Genomic DNA, 22,377 nt, shown 5'->3' with positions numbered 1-22,377 from the left:
AAAGAGTAATATTTGTTTCACGAAGATACTTATTAACTATTTCGGGGACAATGAATAATATTATACCATCGTCTCATGGTTTCTTTCAAATCTCTGTTTTGAAACAAATAGTGCAATTTTACATCATTATTATTAAGAAGTCTTAAAGCTTTACTCATAATCTCAAGAACTACCAAGAAAGGGACTTTAAAATTTAAATGAGTTTCCTTTATTATCTGTGAATATTATCTAAAATATGAGTCTTATAAAACGGAAAATCAAGTGCCGAAAAACTTTATTTTTTTAGACTTTACTTTGGTGGCATCTTCAAGCCATAACTCCGTATGGATGTTGTGCTTTCATATCGCTTGGCTATGTCGGAAGCCCTTTAAACTTCAACACCCCTTTAGATTATATCAGATAAGCCGTCATATAACAACACACCTAACAGTAAATGCTATTGTTTTTAAAACCAGACATTCTAATGGACGAGAGTCCTGTTGGGTCATAAATGAAAAGAAAATATTTTTAAGAAAAACTGAAGTACGTTATATCTCAATGCAAAAAATTCAGGCAAGTCGTAACGGGAGAGATGATGGAAAACCTCCTACACGTGCGTCCGGGCTTTTCTAATGGACGTCAAGATTAATTATGAGAATTAGATTACAAGTCTTTTCGAAACATCGCAAAAAGCGTTAGCGTCCTGTAAGACTAAAATTCCAGCTGTCATTAAACTAAACCTACAAATGTCCTCACAAAGGACGTGTAGGCCTATGTATGTCGTGACAGCCAGCCAGGTCAGGTTTAGCAGGTTTTTCAATAAGAGAGAGGATATCAATGAAATTCTTTATGCCTGTGAAAGTACATTCGTACGTGAGTCAGCAGGAGACGTCATTGGTTGTACTTCTTTCGTGATGATCAAGACCGGGACGTTACTGTGAATGGGAATCGCTACCGCTCAATGATAACCGAATATTTTTGGCCGCAAATGGATGATATGGACTTGAACAATATGTGGTTCCAACAGGACTGTGGTGCCACGCAGCGAATGTCATAATCGATTTATTGAAACCCAAGTTTTGTGAATGTGTTATCTTACGAAATCGCCCAGTCAATTGGCCGCCTCGGTCGTGCCATTTGACGTCGTTAGACTATTTCCTGTGGGGCTACGTCTAGTCTATAATTTATACAGCAGTATCAGCCGATTTATGCTTGAAAACAGTGGAAAATTGGGTTCAGGGTCTGGACTTCCGCAAGCGTGCCCGAATGTACTATACTTTAACAAAACCAAAAAATTTCAGCGCAAACCGTTTTAGTCTTATTTAACTACTTTATTACTTTTGTAGCGTTCTTATTGAAAACCTGTTATATATCCTCAATGGATAACTACCCCAAAAAAAGAAGAGGCAAAATCTACCACTTTCTTGATACTTCCCCAACATGGTTTTTGGCCAACGGTGGCTAAATATTTTTCAATGTTTCCATGCACACTTTCGTAAGTGACTGTACGGACAGGGTTACATGAGCTTACCTTAAAAGGGCCAACTGTCGATGAATTGTTTCGTCCTGCGCCAGAATAATTTTCAGTAGCCGCTCATTTGCACTTACGCCCCCTTCACCTCCATCGACGCCTACTCCTAAGCCATCCAGCGCATCCGCGGCCACATCATCCTCCTCGCCCATGCCACAGTCGATGACGGCGATGTGCTTGCCACCACCTTTACTCGCCTGTGCGTTGGTCAGCGCGTTGCCGAGTCCGCTGAAAGCGGCTACAGCTCGTTGCGAGACGCGCGGATGCAACGTATTCGCCTGTGCCAACCAACTGACCGTAGCGGCTGATTTGTACTTGCGGCGACGTAACCGTGCGCTGCGCGAACTCCCCACCGGACTGCCCATGCCGCTGTCCTTGTCCGTGGAGAGCAACGAGGAGACCTGTGTGTTCAGATTGAGCGACGGTGAGCTGGCGCGGTGCAGCGCATTAGGTAATGCCGTGAAAGTCCCATTATTGCTGTTGCCATTGCAGTTGTTGTTGCCGTTGCCGTTGCTGTTGGCGGCAGTGAGGCGACGCAAGAGCAATTCGCACTGGTGGATTAAATGGATGGTCGAAACAGGTCGTGTTCGTCATTGATGAGGTCGCAGTTAGAGTGTGGTCATGTGCGGTTGTTGCAGTTGGGCGGAGTATGCAACGGTGTTGGTTATGCGTGTTGGTGGATGTTGCCACAGTGCGTGCATGCGTCCGTGCGTGCGTGCATCCATGCAGTTCATCCATTGTAGTTGTTGTGGTTGCGTTGCATTATCGTTGTGTTGGTGTTGTTGGTTTTCGTTGGAATTTTTTTCGTTGTCATGCAAGAAATAAAGAAAGTGGAACGGAAATATTGGCTTTGAGAAATTGCATGGTTTCTTGCGAAAGTGAAAAGTAAAAATTTTGCGTGACTCAACACTTAACACTAAAACGGAATTGCATGTCTTACAAATCGCAAATTGCGCTCGCCGACAACGCGCAGCAGCAACAGCAGCAACAGCAGCAAGAACAATAACAATTACAATAACAATAACCATAAGTAGGTAGCAAACACATGGAAAGAATGAAGACGGGCGCTCGTCAAGTGTTGTTGCTGCCGCAGGAAATTTTCAAACAAACTTTCTACACAAAAGTTGAACATTTCGCAAAATGCCAACGAGAAAAGTGTGAAATGAAATGTGAAATGTGAATAGTGAGTTGTGAGTTGTGCGAACGATTTAAAAAATTTCGACATCCTGTCGGCAACGAAAAGGCTGCTCGCAACAATCAAGGAAATGCTAACTACATACAAATATCCTTCGTTTTGCCTCCACCCTGTACGCCCTTGCCACAACTACTTCGGGCAATTCGACATTTTTCTGCTTTCGCGAGTGGCAAGCAACCTCATCAGTTGTGGTACCTGCCGTAGGCCTATCGGTAGTTAGGCTATTAAGCTACCGCTGCTGTTGTTGTTGTCGTTTTTGTTATCGTAGGTCATTGAGTAGGCATTGCGTGACTTGTTTGCTCGCCCGACAGCTACAACGCATTGCCGTTTTCGCAAGCCATTGTGTGTAGCTGCCGCAATTGTTGCGAAAGCCTCTCGCTCCGCGCCGGCAACTGTCCTTGCAACCGTCGTTTCCTTTTGCGCGTAACTGTTACCAACTGCGCGTTGGAGTTGGAGCTGAACGTCGGCAACAATTTGCCAATTCACACCGATTTATTGGTGAGTGTATCACTGCAACACTTCATTGTTATCGAGTCAGCGCCGTTAGAGCAAAGGGAGCGTAGGTGAAGGGTGTGTGTGTGTGTATTTGAAAAGAAAAAAAAAACTTTAATGTTGCAAAGGAAATGTCAACACATTTTCTGAAGTCACATATATCAAAGGCTTTGCTATTTGAAGTATTTTTCAAAAGAATGGCTCATTTTTTCTTAACTTGGAATCTCCATATTCGTTAGAAAAATAAACTTCACAACACACACTAAAAACTAATCCTTCGTATTTCCAGTGGAAAGTCACATTTAGGTGGAAAATGTACGCATAAAGCATTTATTAACTGTAAAAAGTAAATAAACGCGCTTGTTCGAGCGAGTTCTCTTTCTTCTACATCTCTTCGATCGCTCGAAAACGGGTTCCACGAAGCGACAATTTCAGTGTGGGGAACAAGAAAAAATCACACGGACTCATATCTGGTAAAGACCGTGGTTGATCGATGGTATTATTTGCGGTTTTGGCTTTCAATTCGGTCACAATCGTAGCTCGATGCGTTGGTGCATTATCATCGTGTGAAATTCATGAATTGTGCTTCCACAATTCCGGCCGTTTTGGACGGACGGTCTCACGCAAACGCCTCAATAAAACCAAATAGAAATCTTACTGACCGTCTCTACCTCCAAAAGAAATTCCTGATGCACCAAACCATGAATATTGAAAAAAGAACAATAAGCATCACCTTTATTTTTGAGCGGTTTTGGAGTGATTTTCTTGGTTTCGGCTCATTTTCGTCCCTCCATTTCGATGATTGTGGACTTCTTTGCATGTCAAACTCATAAACCCATGTCTCATCGACACTCATCATGAATGTGGAATCGGAATTCGCATCAGCATTGGAATTCGGAATCAAGCATGTCCAAAGAGACCTATTTTCGACGAGTCGAGCAAGTTTCATAACCAAAATATGAACCAAAATCATTCGAACGGACTCGTGAGAGATGTCGAGCTCTCTTGTCATGTCTATAGCACTTACCTGACGATTTTCAAGCACCGTATGCTTCACTTTTTTAATATTTTCATCAGTTGAAGAGGTCGAAGGTCGTCCAGAATGAGCCATGTCTTCAACGATCTCTCGACCATCTTTGAGGGCTTTGTATCACTCGTAGGCTTCTGCTTTTGATAAAACTGAATCAGCGTAAGGCTTTTTCAACATTCGAAACGATTGCGCCCACGAAATTTGGTTGGAAATGGTGTTTTTTTGTCACATGCATCTTCAAAGAATCTATGACATAAAAATACCTTCGGAATAAAAACAGAGCAAAGCATTCATTTTTCTACATAAGCCTCTTTAAGATTGCTGGCAGTCCTAATTTGACTTATTCTCAAACTCAAGTTTGAGAGCTAGTTTGACAGTTGGACCGGCTAAAAACTGCTACGGAAATTGAAAAAAATCTTTCCCACTAGAATGGATCTAAATAATGGGAAAGCCCCAGATTTTTATCGGACCAGGGTTTGTAGCTTCACAACATTTCCCAAACTTTATAGAGTCTATTACAACGACAAGGAAGAAAGGGCGGTAATCCTCAAACGAGATACAAGCAAAGTGCGGCGCAGATCTTACAGATTTTAAAGGAATTGCCAACTATCAGCAATATATACCGTAAAAAGCATATAACTAGCGGCTTTCATACAACTTTTTTAAAACATTCCAAATTCGCTGCCACGTTTATCTAACAATGCAACACACATTTGCACGCAACATCTTGCTACATGACAGCACTTACCTCCTTCCTTGAGGGGCCATCCTGCACTGGCATCACATCGAATACCTTCGCATTGCCATCCAAGTACTCCTCACAGTGGCGATGCTGCTTGACAATGACGTACTCAGTGGCGTTCGTTAGCCGGTTGCCACACAGAGGTGCGCCACTACTAGTCGCCGGCACAGTTAGCGCCATCGACACAGCAGCTGCCATGGGAAGGCAACCGCCAATAGTCAATTCACCGCTCGCAGCGAGCGATGGACCGCAATTTTCTTTGGTATGCGTTGATGTTTTTATTAACGTTGATTGATTGATGGCTGGTTTTGCCGCGCTGCTGCTGTTGCTGTTGTTATTATTATTGCTCTTGCCGCTGTTGACACTAAACATATGCTGTTGTGGCTGCTGTTGCTGCTGGTAGTGTTTTTCCTGCAATTGCTGTGCGTTTTGATAATTGAGCAACGCGCCAATCAAATCCGCACACGTCGTACTCGCATCCACACCCGCCACCCAGTGCTTCTCGCCATCCACCCAAACAGCCACATTGTCCGACAACGTCTCCATCGAACCGAACGAGTCGCTCTCATCATCATCGTCAACATCAACGTCCACAGCGTCCAGCATGATGCCGCCCGTCGTCACACCTGTGCGCGTGTCAACGGGAAAATTAACATCGCCAACAGCGGCGGCAGCTGCAGCAGCCGTGGCGGCGACACTATCTCTGCGTGTATACGCATTGCCGTTGCTATCGACAATGGCCTCATCGTCATCAACAACGCCGATATCGACACATGCGGCGACTCGGGTCGGCACGGACACTTCATTACGTTGTTGCGTCCTTTCATGCATTATTCCACCATCGCCCGCATGCTGGATCTCTGGGTGCGCTTGTGTGTAGCCAGCAAAACCAATATTTATCGCTCGGCCCATCGTTGTTTGCACTGCTGTTGTTGTTGCCGTTATTGTATTCACCAGTGCTGATGGCTGCGGGTAAAATGGCTGCCGCCTTATTGGGTGGTGTCTGGTGGTGCTGGTACCGGTGATGTTGGCGTTGGTCCGCGTCAATTGATTTGTATCTTTGGCCGCCATGGTCGCTGTCATCGTTGCTGTCGCCACCGTCGCTCGGCGCTTGCTCCTGCTGCTGCTCTAACTGTCTCAGTGCCTGTCGCCTGCCAATTTTTGCTGAAAATATAGCAGAAGAGGTGAAGAATAGGCAATGAATTACAAAAGCGATACAACAATGAATATAGTCACATAAAATAAATATACAGGGTTATTCAAGCCGTACGCCGAGTGGGAAAAATTATTATTTTTTAATAAGAAATAATATTTTTTAGAAAGGCTTAACAAGTACTACGTTTAGGATGTCTTTCGTCGAAATCAAGATGATCTTTCCAGCAGATTGCAGTCTCTACTAGTTGTTCTGATAGAAAGCACTTACTTGTGACTTAAAACAGGGTTCATGTGGTTCATCGATCGTTAGACTAATACTCATAATTGTAGAACATCAAAAGCTTTAGTATCTGTAGCCCCATTGGCAGACCCGCAGAAGTTCGGATTTTGAAAATGCAGTTCTGTTAACATCAAGCGACCCTTTGATTTGAACCGATAAGAGTTCAATTCTTACATAGTGAAATTTTCTCCGTCAAAGAGCTCAATTTCCTGTTTTTTAGCATTCTTAAATGCGGGGTCAAAGCGACTCTCTTCAACTTCAAACTTCTTATGTAAAAGCGAGTCTCTTGAGACTGAGGTTAACGACGGTAGATAATTGGGTCAAAAATGAGATGACCACCAATCCCGATTTTCACATGAAAATTTTTGGTCAGCGATAAAGCTCACTTTTTTGTTTAACCAAGTTGTTGCAATTGGAATAATGATGATTCGGTTTACTGAGCTCCATGGGCAGATGGAAATTTTGATCCCTATTTCTCAAAAAAAAACTGGTCATCCAAAGAAGAACGCAATATTAATTATTAATCACTTTTTCGTGGCTGAATTGGCAGATGGACCAACTTTAGATCCAACAAGACGACGCTTCATGCCATACAGCCAACGAAACGATCAATTTGTTAAAGTAAACTTTTGGTAAGCTCTTTACCTCGCATCGTGAGCCTGCGGCGTGGCCTCCAGCATCGTGCCAATTAACACAGCTGAACTATTTTTTGTTGAGTTAGGTGAAGTCATGAAAATTCTCGGAAAGACTCATCTAAGAAATTAATTTCCAAAGATAATTTAATCTTATTATGTTTAATTTTTAAAAGTCTACCAACCTATTAACCCTGTATATACTCGTACTATCAAACACAACGAGGGCTTCATAAATCTCCTAGTGAATATCCATAACAAAACAGAAAAAAACTAAAAAAAATCGCAGGCGTTCGCATGAATTGATTTATTTTGGCGTATTAACTAGAAATGTGAGCATGAACGGCCAAATGATGTGATGTCTGATTTGATTAGTGTATTGAAAGCTGGAACACCCGCTTACACGTTGCACCCACACGGACACACGCACACGCCGATACAACCAATTACCGGCAGACTCGCGACGGAATTCGCCAACCAAATAACCAACCATAGAGAAAATCCGATTAATGGCTGCTGCAACTGGCGTTGTTGTTGTAATCGCTGCTTGTTACAGGAAAACACCAACACAACACACATACATCGATGCAAATATATTAAATTATATCGCCTACAAATAGATTGCATACAAATCTTTATTGTCACATTGTGTGCGGGTATGTTGTTGCTGTTGGTGGGGGTGTAAAATTGATTGGCTCTGTCGTTAGTAGTATCATTCTTGGTAAAATTCAAATTGACTAGTGATTTCTTGTGTTGATGATGTGCTGAAATATCAGAGCATAATAAAGCTAGAGCCTGTGCATTTCCATTGAGCGTGTCGTAAAGGAGAGGATGAGGAGAGTATAACACTTAAAAGCTTTATATGGATACAGTTTCGGGGAAGCAGTAATACTTTCGGGTTCTGTTAATAATAAAATTCACTTGAATTGATTGATATGCATGCTGAAACGCACTTTTGTCAGAAACTGATTTCTTCCCATGAAAAGTTATAAGAAAGCGATGGGTGCCATTTTTTTGCTTGTAGCTCTATCATTTGAATCATTACTGAGAAGGAATAAGGAATATGCGTTTTATTACATGCAAAATATGAAAACAATTTAAATGTCAACAAGTCCAAAAAGGCCCGCTTTGTGCTCCTTCGATCTACGCCCTCACCGAAAAACCACCATTATTCGTCGTTGTTCGTGATCTTTGTGGAATTGTAATGAATCAAAAATTGGTGCAATGTTACAAGCCAATATCTCTCTAAAATATGTTTCTCTCACATGTTTTTTTGGCTGCTTCTGCCTCCTTAACCTTAATCAAAAACACATCTGAAGAATTTTAATTACTCTTATTTTATCTGGCATACTATTGAAGGAGAAAATCGGAATATCTCGCTATTCAATGATAGTATGATAATACTTAATCATATACGTTTTTCTTTAAACTTTTGCTTGAAAAGCCTCAAACTCCATGTTATTCGACATTTATAATACATATAGGTATACAAACCTCTAAGTATCATAAAACTTTTTTATATAAATTTTAAAAAGATTGGTTGAGCACTAAGAGCTAAAAATTATTCCTTAAATAATTTTGAGGAATTCTGGCGAGTTGACAGACTTTAACCCAATAAAATATAGAGTCCTTTCCAAAGATACTATGTGTCATCGAAATACCGAATGCAAATTTCGACATTAGCCGATAAGTTTGCTAGATTAACTATGTAATTTGATATTAAAATATCTTATGATCTATTCACAATTCTTCTTCACAATTTCAACTTTCGAATACTATCAATATGTGAGTCATCCCAATGAAAATAAGAGAGTGTGTTTCAGTGCCTAAAGTAGATAAATTTGAGCGAAAACTTGGCCCAGCTCCTATACAAGGATTGTTCTAAAGTAAACAGAACACATGGTTTTTTCGGCAAAATCAATTTATTTTATTCAAAATAGTCTCCTTCTGCTTCAATACAGCTTTTTACATGGTCCAAAAGCATGTCGAACGAGTATTTTAGCTCGTTGGCCGGTATTGCCGCCAGTATGCCGGTGCAAGCCTTTTGAATGGCCTCTCTACACATGTTGATCGTCATTTATGTCTCACGACCACTTTGAAAACGTTGAAACCACTCGTGCACTATGCTACGGGATAGACAATCATCGCTATAAACTTGTTTCATCAATTGCAACGTTTCGGTAAAAGTTTTACCAATTTCAAAATAAAATTTAATGTTGGCTCTTTGTTCTTTGGACACTTAAAAACACACCTCACTGCACAATATATAACGATATATAGATATCAGGATTCTAAAATTTTCTTTGGAACAACATCTAATATCAGGATTTTCGAACATCTGGCTGACTCTATATGATTGGTTTTACACCTTAAAGTATTTCCCTGGCTTTGATTCTTGCAAGTTGCAAGAGTATAGAATGTTGCACTCGAACTTAGCCCTTCCTTACTTGTTTTACATTAAAGGTGTTTTCCAGTTTACACTTTAAATGGCCGCCAAAAATATTTTAGGAAAAAAATTATTAGAGAACGTTGCGGAGACAATTTGACTATTTTTTCTTGGATTTTTATTTTCAAATAATTTCCAGCCGAGTTATTGTTTTTTTCTCAAGACATTCTGGGGTAAGCTCTGTTACCGACTTATGCTTCAATATTTCTGCATGAAAAAATTACCCTTCATTGTCAAAAGTGTGCTCAATAATGTACAAAAAAAGGTCCGAATAAAATAAAAAATAAAATGTTCAATCCATATTTAAGAAATAAATTCGCAAACAAGTCTTTTTTTACCTTGAAACCTTAACTCCTCCCTTAAATAATTTAGTCAAACCGAACGAATCATTTCACTGAATTTTTTCCTCTCGTAGTCGTGATTTCGACGAAAATAGGTTAGTGTAAGAATGTGCAAGCTATAAATCAAGGCTTATTTTCATGAAACTATATATTTTCAAGTTGTTTTTTAAGAAAAGATCGTCGACTTGACCAGCACAGACTTAGCTCTTCAAAGAGTTAGTGATAGAATCATAAGCCAACGGCAAACTTAAATATGTACATATATACTTTCAAATAGCTATATTCGCATATACTTTTAAATAATTGCAGTAATTAATTGCACAACAAAATTTATCGCCTCCTATTAATTAGGCAAATTAGCTTAATTCTGCGGCGGCGTGTTTTTTAAAGAATCAGATTCGTCAATAATTTTTACACACAAACTCCTTAGCAATTAATTCCATTTTTGGTTTGAGCAGATCAATTAATGGGTTGTAATCGGAAGGAATATGGGTTATATATGTGTATGCATTAGGATGCGTAATAAAATCTTTGTTTTTCGCTTGGTACTCTGAAAAATATGTTATAGAGAGCTCTATCAAAGTTTCTCTAAGGATGAGCTCCTAAGCCAAAGATTTGTCTTTTTTTCTTACTATCAGAAAACCACAAATCTCACTTCCCACTAATATGTAGAAAAAATGCTTCGTTTAGTAGACTCAATAGCAAATTGAGTACTCGGAAAAAGAAGTTTCTTGCGATTTTATCTGAACCTAGCGGTCTAAAATATATTAACAGATAAAGTTTTATTATTTTAAGGCAATTTTTTTCTTTTGAGTTTTATAACTCAATAGAAAGTCAACAAATGTCAAGAAACTCATAGTTTTGTAGGAAATTTAATGCTCTACGAGATATTTTTTCAAGTAGATGTAAGAGAGATTTGAATTTTTCAAAAAATTACCAAACAAACAAAAAATTTCGTTTTTTTAACCCACCCTAATATATCAAATATATATTTATATCTGCATATACATAATAATGTGTTTATATGTATATAAAGAAAAGTGAGCAAAAGTTGAAAAACTTCATTAAAATCTGATATATCGCGTTATAATTGAACAATTACTTATGAACATTAATCACCCTTAATTACAGTTAAATATGACTTTCCTGCGCGCTTGCCATTGTAATTGTACGAGTATTTAATTCAATTAAATGCGCAAATCCAGAAGAAATGTCAAAAAAGCGACCACTTTGCGTGTCTCGCTGGCATTATGCAGCTTAAGAGCTTATTTCGAGAAATTCATCAAACGAAGCTAAATTTCATGAACTAAACAAAGTGGTTTGCGTGTGATATGCTTGGAATGTGCGCTCACCAACACATGCACATAGCGAGCGCATAACTTCTTACACCACAGGACATTCAATCATGTCCTCGCTCCATTGTAATGGGCGCGCTTTACATACACGCATGCCATTGTGTGTGTGTGTGTGTCGTAAGTTCATATATGTATATGTGTGTGTGTGAGCACTCACTGACAGCCTTATTATTATGAGGGAATAAGCGCTGTTAATAAATTTCAAAATTCCCCTCAAAAGGCACTCAACACTCAACGAGCTATTCACTTGCCCGCACACACACTCACACACGTGACACATGTATGCGTGTATCCATCAACGCAACCGCTGAAGTTTAATTTACTGTTGGCTGTAACTCATTTCTCTCATATTCGCATATTTGAGTGCGGATGATGTATTTTCACCTTAAACTTATCAATTGAACGACTCTTTAATGCCACAAGTGCTGTTCAAATTAATTTTTCCAATAAATTGTGGGTACTTGTGATAATTACATAATCCGTGCATTCCATAAATGATGGTTGAGCAAACCGAATTAGTCTTTAACTTTTATATTTAAAAGTTTTCGGAATTAAAATAAAGTAATAACACAAGGAAATGAGTTCAAGGTCATAGTTTGAAGTTGAATTGGCATTTCTGAGACTAGATATTTTACGACTGTAAATCACTTTTTCATCGGATAAAATAAAAGTTAGGTTAGTTTATATTTGATATATTTCAGGGGCAATATCCACTTGCAGGTCAGAAAATTTGCGAATTTTGGTGTTTTTTGAGAGGCAGTTTCCAAACCTTTTAAAGTTTATGTCCAAAAAAAATTGACTTTATTAATAAAATTGTTCTCATTAAGTAAATAATAAATTAAATTTGCTCTTCCTAGGGGATGTATCCACTGTATGTTAGCTAGATGATGGAAATAATAAGATCAGAGAACCAAAATAGGTTGATTTCTGAAAAACTCACAGGCTCACTCGTCATAAATTTGTAAAAATATCATATTTATAGAGACAATTATGTAGTAGGTATTAAATTGGTCTCAGTACAACTTTCAAGTTCTACAACCAACTCTTAATATAATTCTTTAAGGGAAGCTTTGACATAAAAGAGACATTGCACGATTATATAACCGACTACACAGCACCTAGTTTTCATAATTTAATTTGCCTCACAGTAACAAGTTACTGTTTTATGTTTTTCATTATTACATATTTACATGTATTTATGTGTATACGTAGGTTGCCCTTTATATTTGGGAATTTGGCAATCCCAACTGTGCAATTTGCTACCTTACAACTTTATCGTAAACTTTGACATATGCGATGTTATAAATACTCGGAATGTTTTGATATACGAGCGTTATTTATGGATATTGTTTACAGTAACTTAAAATATTCATCTCGGTCAAAAAATGGAAGTAAATTTTCACGCGATTATTTTTTTTACCGTGGATTACCTCAGCAACAGTGCATAAAGGACCAGCGTTTATCGGATTTAACCAAGATCGTAGATCACTCCAAGACGAATTTCGTGAAAATTATGCAAAATCACTATTGAAGTTGCGAGCAAACTGTTATTGCCAGATATTCATGTGACTTATCAAGAGATTGAGACAATTATAGACATTAGCGGGACTAGCATAGATACATTTTTGTACATTAGACAGTAAAAAAATTGGTTTATGTTGCGTACCACACAATTTGTCCATCGCTCAAAACAAGGCTCACGTCGATTGCTCGACAGAAATATTAAAAAAATTGCATAGTGGTGTTTCGAGACACGTATATGATACCGTGTTAGGTGATGAATCTGGATTTACGCGTAGAACGTCCAACGTAGAAGAACAATTTAGAACTGCGAATGGTACAAAACCATTTGTTAACCAACAACAAAGACAACTGTCTTTCGAGAAATCAGCAAAACCAACCGCCGAAGACGGTTCACTATCAACCACGACAATGCGAGCTCTCACATATCGACTGAGACAATTGCAGAGTTATCGTCCCTGTAGTCCTGATTTGGCACAGAGTGATTTCTTCCCCTATTCCCCTTCGTAAAAAATACACTAAGAGGTCAACATTTTTTCACACTGAAGAGGCGTTCAGAACGCAGGTTTTGAGGATAACTCAATCAGAGTGCCAAAAGCGCTTCAAGAATTGGATGGAACACAAGGAAAAGTGTATAGATTTTAATGGTAAATATTTTGAAAAACAATAAAGTGATTTTCAAAATATTTACCATTAAAATCTATCTATCTTTATGTTTCTTCTCTAATCTCGAAACATAAAAGGCAACCCTCGTATATATGCATCTGCACATAAATACATTTGATTTGACCTTTTCAGTATATTTACATTCGCTTGCCTTTTCACTGTGAGGTTTTTAATCAACGCTTCAACAGAAATTGTAATTACAGTTTCCCACACACATATGTATGTGCATAACAGCAACAACAGCAACAACAATAACAACAACTCTATAATATAATAACGCCGAAACCTTACGTTTGCGTAATGTGGCCACTTAAATATGCAGCAACGTATAGCATTCATAAGGATATGCAATTTATGCACTCGTATATGTATGTGTGTATGTGTATTCAATACACTGACATATGCACCCTGTATTCAACTATATAATATTGTATTTAAATTAAATTTCTTGCTCACAATCATTACGATCGACAGCTGCTAAAGTGTCCAGCGCAGCAACGCAGCTTAACAACAACAAAAGCAACAACAAACCGCTGTCAGCATTTAAGCACTGAAAATATTCCCCTTTTGCCAAACAGTTAAAACTCCATTAAATTTGAAAACGAATGCAATTTAAGCGAACTCAATTTTTATCTCCGCACCGTTTCCCATTCGTCTGTGTGCGAGTGTGTGTCGCTCGGTGTTTTTGTTCGCTTTCAGTGTGCATTTTCGTATTTTTACAGCTTTTGCTACATTTTTACTGCCATCGCAGCTCTATCGGAGACGATAAGCAAGCACAGCGATCACTGATACGGAAAGAGGTGGGGAAACAAAATTGTTCGAACAATAAATAACCCTTCGTAACCATCAGTCAGAAGGGTCAGTCAGTCAGTCGTTTTGGTCGGTCTCACAACTAGTCTGTCAAGTCGGTCTGTCATTTACTTAGTTAGTCAATTGGAACATACCACAAGTCAACCTGTGAGAAGTGCATAAAAATACACACATATGATGTCACATACACACACATGACGTTATATACCCCTCCACCCTACCCTACCCTACCCTACCCGAACAAGGAAAATGTAAGCCTTTAAACTTTTCCCATTTGAGATTTCTCCCCCGCCAGTTGAGGGTTCCGTCGCAAACAGCAAACGGGAAATGGCGTTGGAAGTGGTTAATGGTCTTTGGTCGGTTGGTCAAGAAGAATCGAAATCATTAAATTGTCGATGATGAATTTCCTCTTAATTTTGTTGAACTCTGATAAGGAAGGTGATGTTGTTCTTGCATTGACGTTGACACCTCATGGGGACGGATGATCGATTTGTTAAATAATAAGTTATTTGCGCTGTGTAATATGAGGTGAGTTTCCGTTAAGTTTCTATAAATTAGATAACAAGAAAAAACGTATTGCAATAACAAAACTGTGAAGGATTAAATGCAGCTTTGGGTTTCCTTGGTCTCATAGGCGTTCCGTGTATAATGTCTTCGAGACAACGCCAAAATCTTCAACGAAACTGTAGTATTCATAAGACCGCATAATCTTTTGATAATATGAGACCAGTGTGATGGTTCATTTCTTGCCTTTTCTTTAGATAGAGTTCAGTAAAGAAGAACTCGGTTATAACCGAGTTAACAACCGCGCGTCAGTCGTTTTTTCTTTGGGCAATTTGGCGCCAATTCGGGATACCAAGTGCAGATAGGTCCTTGTCTACCTGATCTCGCCAACGGAGAGGAGTTCTTCCTCTTCCTCTACTTCCCCGGCAGGTACTGTGTCAAATTCTTTTAGAGCTGCAGTGTTTTCATCCATTCGGACGACATGAAGTGCCGCTTAATTTGCTGAACTATGTATGTCAATGTCGTCGTATAACTCGTAGAGCTCATCGTTCCATGGAATGCGGTATACGTCGTTGCCAATCCGCTAATGACTATAAATCTTCCGCAGAACCTTTCTTTCGAAAACTCGTAACGTCGACTGATCAAATGTTGTCATCGTCCATGCCTCTGCACCATAAAGCAAGACGGTGATGATGACTGACTTATAGAGTTTGGTATTTGTTTGTCCGTAGAGGACTTTACTTTTCAATTGCCTACTCAGTCCGAAGTAGCACCTGTTGGCAAGAGTAATTCTGTGTTGGATTTCGAGGCTGACATTGGTGTTAATACTTGTTCCAGACGAAGTTATCTACGACTTCGAAGTTATGGCTGTATCAATACCATCGGCGTATACCAGAAGCTGTATATTCTTATAGAAGATTGTACCTGCTCGATTAAGTTCTGCAGCTTGAATTAGTTTCTCCAGTAGTAGATTGAAGAAGCCGCACGATACGAACTCACCTTGTCTGAAACCTCATTTGGTATCGAACGGCTCGGAGAGGTTCTTCCCTGACGGAACTTTTGGCATTGCTCAACGTCAACACAGCCAAATTCAGACATCGTGGCATAAAGTACATATGTATATGCGTATTAGCTTTTATAAATTAAGATATCTTACGTGTACTGGGTTGTAGCTCGACTCAAAGTGATGCCGGACAACCGAGATAGAGAAGAAATATTCAAATGCCGTTAGGTAAAGCCTTTATGACACTTCACAACTGTTCTCATTAAGTTCTACATACATTCAAATGACAGGAAGTGGTGTCAACTTTTAACACTTGGAAATCAAATAAGAAAGCTCCACTTCAGCAAATTTTCCACCACTGCGCATTCGTTTCCGAGGCATTTTGATGCATTCCGGTTATAAAGTTTAAGAAATCGGCATTAAAGTGAAAGGCGATACGCATTTGACGCATTTAACGGTATGCTGTCATGCCAATGAAATTAAGATCAACATGCGGCATCGAAAATCAAAAGTTTAAACGCCACCAACGCCACAAAACTGTCAACAATGCTTGGTGGCTAAACAATGGCAACAATACTCCAGCGCGCGTATTTATAGCAGCAGCTCATGTCATTGAAGAACAATTGCTGAAAACCTACTTGTGTGCATGTGGATATGTGTGTGTGTGTGTGGGTTGAGAAATGTAACACCGTAGCAATGACATTAACAACTGCAATAGCAGTAACAACAACAGCAACAGCAACAATAATAACGTCAAAGTCAACAAAGTCGAAAACCGATAGCGCGGGAGATCGGTGGAGCGGGCGAGTGGGAAAGCCATCGTGAATGTGGATGTCAATGACGGTGTCGATGAAGAACATTTGCTTCGGTGCTTCCGCACACACTTAGCGCGAGCTGAACGAGTATTTATTCGTAAATACTCGCTTATACGATGCGGTTGCTTGTATATGTGTGTGTGTGAGTGTGCGATGGATTTCGACTGCGTTTGGGATTGATGTCGGTCATGAGGCGATATGATACGGTTTCAGTCATTTTATAGCAGCTTTTATTCCCACTGCATGTGGGTAGTAGTCACCGCTGTTTTCTTATGCTGCGCTGACATTGTTTCTCTTAGCGCTTTTCAACAACCTTTTCGGTCTTCACTTCGACTCTTATTTCTTTTGTTTGCGTATTACTTGCTTTCATTTCGCACTGCTTCTTGTTTTTTATTTAACTATTGTGTGGCACAACCATGAAAAAGGGTAAATGCCCGGAAGTATGAAGCACTGCCTGACAATGATGAGCGGAAGTGAGTATACTTGTATGTATATTGAGAAAAGTCAAGGGGCAGCGACGAGAGGAGTGGCAATAATGTGAATAGCGTAATGAAGAAGCTCTGCACATAGAATAGTTTCACGCTTAGATTCAGCGCTACACTGTGCTACAGTTTAATTTCATTACAGTGGTGTCTTCGAGTCTCCTGTGTTGAGTTTACACCCTTTAAATGAGTGAAGGTGTAATACTTTTTCTTGAGGGTGTATTGTTCGCAACTCTTCAAGGTTTTGAATATTTATGTGCGTCCTATTCACCAACAGCCATCTATTTTAGAGGTTGCTGCTCCATTAATGGAATGCACGCATTTCTCGAACCAATATATTGAAGGCCTAAATTAAAAGAGGTAACTTTCGTGTGAAGAAAGGTGAGAAGACGTCGTTTGCCTAATACTTTAAAAAACAAGCCATCGGATAGATATGGTGTTTCTCATTAAAGCCAAATTTGAGGCAAATCTTTTTTGCAAAATATTTGTAATTTGAACGGCGCTATTTGTGTCGCCCAAGAAATTATGCGCATGGATGGTTCCAGCAAGAGACACTCCGCAATTCTTGAAACTTTAACTCCATTCCTTATCAAATATATTAATGCATTATGAAATTCATTCCTGAGCGATTTTTTCTAGCTTTACACCAACCGTATATATATAAATAAGGACGGATATGTGGCAAAAGAACCAAATTACGGATGGATTGAAGCCCACTTAAAAAGTTGGTGGAGGCATCTACTACGGTAAACATTCTAGAAAACTCTGTAAGTCACTCATGATTCCTGCTGCTAAATGGTGCAGAGGTATGGACGATGACAAGATCTGATGAGTCGACGTCACGAGTTTTCGAGAGAAAGGTTTTGCGGAAGATTAATGGTCCTTTTCGCGTTGACAACGGCGAATATCGCATTCGTTGGAACGATGAGATGTAAGACGACTTTTATATAGTTCAGCGAATTAAAAAAAAGCTGGAACGCTGGCTAGGTCATATCATCCGAATGGACGAAAACACTCCAGCTCTGAAAGTATTCGACGCAGTACCCGCCGGGGAAGCAGAGGAAAAGTAAGATCTCCACTCCATTGGAAAGACCAGGTGGAGAAGGACCTGGCTTCACTTGGAAACTCCAATTGGCGCCACATTGCGAAGAGAAGACACGACTGGCGCGCTGTTGTTAACTCGGCTATAACCGCGTGAGTGGTTTCTACGCCAGTGAAGAAGAAGATGAGACATTCTAGAAACTGATGTTTAGATAATTTTACCACATGAGAAGTTTTCGCCATGACAGCGGCGGATCCAATATTTCAAAGCGCCGCTTTTTTCAAGCTGACAAACATTCACACCGCTCTTAGCTTAGTTCTTAGCTCATTTCTCCCCTCACTTTTAATTGGTTCAGTGGAAACTGTAAACTTGATAATCTCGCAATCATTCGACCTGGTAGCGTGTGTCATTCCTCACACTTGTAATTTGCATACTCTTTAAACAAAAGTTAAACACTGTGCATTGATTCGATCGCCTTGCTATTTGTCCGCTGGCTTGTAGCACGTCTGTCCGTTTGTCCTTCTGAGCATTTGTTCATTCGTTTATTTGTTTGCTTATTCGTTTGTTTGGTCGGTTGGCTGCGCAGTTGTGTTGACCATCAAGTCAGCCATCCATCCGATACAACAACATACATGCACATACACATAAATGCACACATATATACAAACATGCCTACACATTCGAGTGTGCAAAAATTGAGTGCAAAATGCCAAGCAACGATTTATTCTTTTTCTGCAAGTGCCGCTACTACTGCCACTGCTGCCGCTTTAAGGAAATGCGAGAATGTCGTGCGGACAAAACTGTATCTAAGTATCTGCGTCAGCGACCAAACAAGCACTTCGCCGCACATCAATACACGGATACACTCCGGCAAACGTCGATATCCCGATAAGGCCTTGTGCACAGTTCACTTACGTTTCAGCTCGTCGACGCTTGCTGCTGTGAGTTGTAAGTACGCATTCGCTAAATGTTGCTACAACAAACACGCCATTGCCAAAACGCTTGGCGCTTCTGCTACAAGATTTGGTCAAGCATAAGTATGTACATATATGTGTGTGTGTGTGTGTGGCTGCACTGCAATTCTTTACAGCCAAAGCCCAGCTGATTGGCGGAGTGCAAGAGGCGCGCGCCGAAGACGATAGCTTAAGAATGAATGAGCACAATGTTGTTGATAGAAATAAATAGAAGAAGAATAAGCATAACACACAAAATCTGCTCGTCATGTTTGTAGTGTGAAGCGAAGCGAAGAAATGGAGCGAGTGACCGACGGATGTAAAAAGTGCACACAGAAGTTAGGCGCGAAGTGTGGACGCACATATGATTTCTACGATGTGGCATAGGCGTATCAAACGAGGAGGAGAGTTTCTAAAATAAATTTCAAAATTTATTAATTATAACTATAAGAGACCGCTGGTCCGAACTTTCCAATGACCCTCTGGAAAGTATTTAAAGAGTCAACGCACTCGGCACTAATGCAATGCCAACTTTGTGAATCGAGAAATCTATGCCTCAAAACTTGAAGACTTCTACCCCTCTACCAAATATATGATTTCAGTGATAGTTTCCTTAAGAACGAAGCTTTCTTCTGAGAATCACTCAAATATGCTTTAGATTTCAAAATAAAGCAATTTATCTTCTTCAAGTTCTTTCGTGGTTAAATATTTTACAGACTGAAGAAATGTTAAGGATCTAGACAATTTTAATTAATCACTGCCTCTCCTCCCAACTCCGCTCTTGTCTTCCACCTACATTTTTCTCATCCATATATTCATGTACTCAGCTAACGCTGCACGTAACGGCGCTTTGCGTACCAGCGGAGTGCAGCGTTGCATTGTCGTCGATGCTTTTATGAATGAACAGGAAGTTGCCAGCCAACAATGGCTATAACAACCCGAGTGCCAACATTGACAAAAAGGTAACGGCCACAAAGGCACAGTAGAAGTGTATGAAAGAGGAAGCAGCCAAGGCAGCTAGCTCTTTGAATATTGGAAAATACATAAAATATATTCCTCACAAGTGCACAAATACAGTGTGGCAAAGAAGCTGTGAGCAACAGTCGCCGAAAGTGGAAGAAGAAATTTTATTGTTTAAGTGAAAATTAAACTAAAACAATAAAATGCAAAATTGAAATATTTCTTTCATAGTTATTTTTTTTTAATTTATTGCTGAAGGAGGTATTCTGGTCTAGAAGCATGAATTTCAGGTAATTTTTAAAGTGTCGCAAAAAAGGCAATTAATATTTTTACCATCCATTTTTTTATTAGTTGTTTGTTAATTTTAGAAGAGTACAGAAAAAAATTAAAAACTAAAGAATTCCAAAAATTATGAGCTGACGAAGTGGGGGGTCTCTAAAAAATTCCACGTGACCACACCCATGATTTCAACCCTCCTAGTTATCTGAAGCCAAAAAAAAACAGATTATTAATCTAGAATAATGTCGCAATGGCCGGAACTACGGAAAAGTGGAAAAGAATTTTTTTCACAAAATGGCGACTGCCTGAAAAAAAAAGTTTTTTTGGATCACTTTTTCTGACTGTTTCGAATTTTTTAAAAATAATAAAAAATAAAATTTCTGGATGGGGCTAGCTCCAACCATAGACAAGCCTATAAAGAAGACTCTATAAAAATTTCAAGTAAATCGGTGCAGTAGAACCTGAGAAACCGTGGGTATCGTTCCGAAAAAGTCAGTTTTGAGAAAAACGCATTTAAAGTTTCGCGTAAAGTCTTTTGTTCGACTAGTTCCGGCCGAACCAGTTTGGATGCCGGGTCAGAAAAATGCCTATATCTCCGAAAATAATTTGAATTTTGAAAAATCCTCTTGTACACATATTCTTGAATAGTTAAACTTTGAAAATATAAAAAAAATTACAATTTTTTTTAAATTTCTAGACTAGAAGTGATATTTGATATTTTTGAATTTGACATTTCTGTGTACTTTTGAAGCACACTGTTTAAGAAACAAAACCAAAAAACCGATAAATTTTTAGTTGAATTTGCTCTTTTGCGTGCTTCAAGCTTATTGGTAAATAACTTTTTGTCTTAGAAAATGTTTTTTTGCGACCAAGATCGGGGGGTTATAAAGTTTCATTACACTTTCTCTAAGGAATCGAGATTGTAATATATTAGATACTGCGGGGATGAGGCTTGAAGAAAGATTAAGAATATACTCAAATAGAAATTGTGAACAGGAAAGCATAAGAGAGTATCTGCTTGATATTTTAGTTAGAAGAAACAGATTTGTTTGCCTATGGCCTTGGTCAGCTCTTTGAGCTTTGCTTTGTATACAAATCTATAAATCTTTGCAATACATTTTACGGTGCATTCTTCATGAAAATCAGCAATTTTTAAACGCATTTCGACAAAATTTTTATTCGCTTTTTATATAACGATTGAGGTTTGAATTTGAGCTTGCAGGAACTATCGAAACATTGCAATTGACTCTATTAATTTTTTATCTGAGACCAATGGAATGAATCATCGAACAGTCGAGACATAGCAACATCGAGCTGATGTTTGCTTGCAATCAAGTGTGAGAGCTTGAGCTGGCATAACGAGTAATTATTTGACTCCTATTTTTTACAAATACTTATGTAAATCGAAAGCTGGGATTAAGTTAGAACTAAGAACATTATGGTATGCTACGGTAGTAATAGAAAAGTGGTACTCCCGATAAATCGTGCTTTTAATCTGACAATTCCGAGATGACGAACGTTAAAGGGTTGTGTTACGGCTGATCTTCGAAATGGATCTTCGAGATGGAGATCACGTTTGAATTATCGGAGAATAGTCACCTGTAAGCCCCAAAAACTCTATAGTTGGCACCAGCTTGAAAGACTACAAGCCTTGTCAAAGAAGACAACAAATCCGTAAGAACTGAAGAGCAAACACACTTAAAGACTTCAAAAAATTTTTCGAGGGTTGGAAAAGGCACTGAAATATATTCAATAAATACATATATCTAAGAATATTGCATTTATAGAAAAACGTTATTTGATAATAACGGTAAATAAATATGCACTTTAAACAGGAACTATTGCGCTCATTATCGTTATGCCGGATTATTGAATGAATGAATTCTTATCTTAAAAAGCAAACGATTTCAGGTGCTTAATTTCATATACAATACTATATGTGTCTCCATATCGGCTTTAAGCGCGAAAAATAATGCAACAACAACACTGTTAGTTGGCAATGCAGTGCAGCTATTTGCGCCACTTCCATTGAACTGCTGGGTCTACCGGCCATTAACTCGCCGAACAACGTCGAAAGTACAAATGCTCGTAGCGCAGAATATAAAACGTGAAAGTACAACAATGAAATAAAAATGCTCAAACCAAAAATATGCACGAATGTGTG

The 22,377-nt window shown here is 39.1% G+C and overlaps 1 protein-coding gene across 1 annotated transcript in view; it reads right to left on the bottom strand.

Moving 5' to 3' along the window:
• The window catches only part of LOC126763044 (uncharacterized), a 77,695-nt gene that overhangs the window by 17,011 nt on the left and 38,307 nt on the right, over positions 1-22,377 (bottom strand). Inside the window, 2 exon segments of the mRNA XM_050480217.1 lie at positions 1,511-2,061; positions 4,976-6,133. Of these exon segments, the coding sequence (XP_050336174.1) occupies positions 1,511-2,061; positions 4,976-6,052 (1,628 nt within the window). The 5' untranslated portion in view covers positions 6,053-6,133.

The sequence above is a fragment of the Bactrocera neohumeralis genome, chromosome 6 (genome assembly GCF_024586455.1).
Source record: "Bactrocera neohumeralis isolate Rockhampton chromosome 6, APGP_CSIRO_Bneo_wtdbg2-racon-allhic-juicebox.fasta_v2, whole genome shotgun sequence".
Lineage (NCBI taxonomy): Eukaryota > Metazoa > Arthropoda > Insecta > Diptera > Tephritidae > Bactrocera > Bactrocera neohumeralis.
The sequence above is the reverse complement of the archived record's forward strand: the minus strand, read 5'-3'. Positions and strand labels throughout refer to the sequence as shown.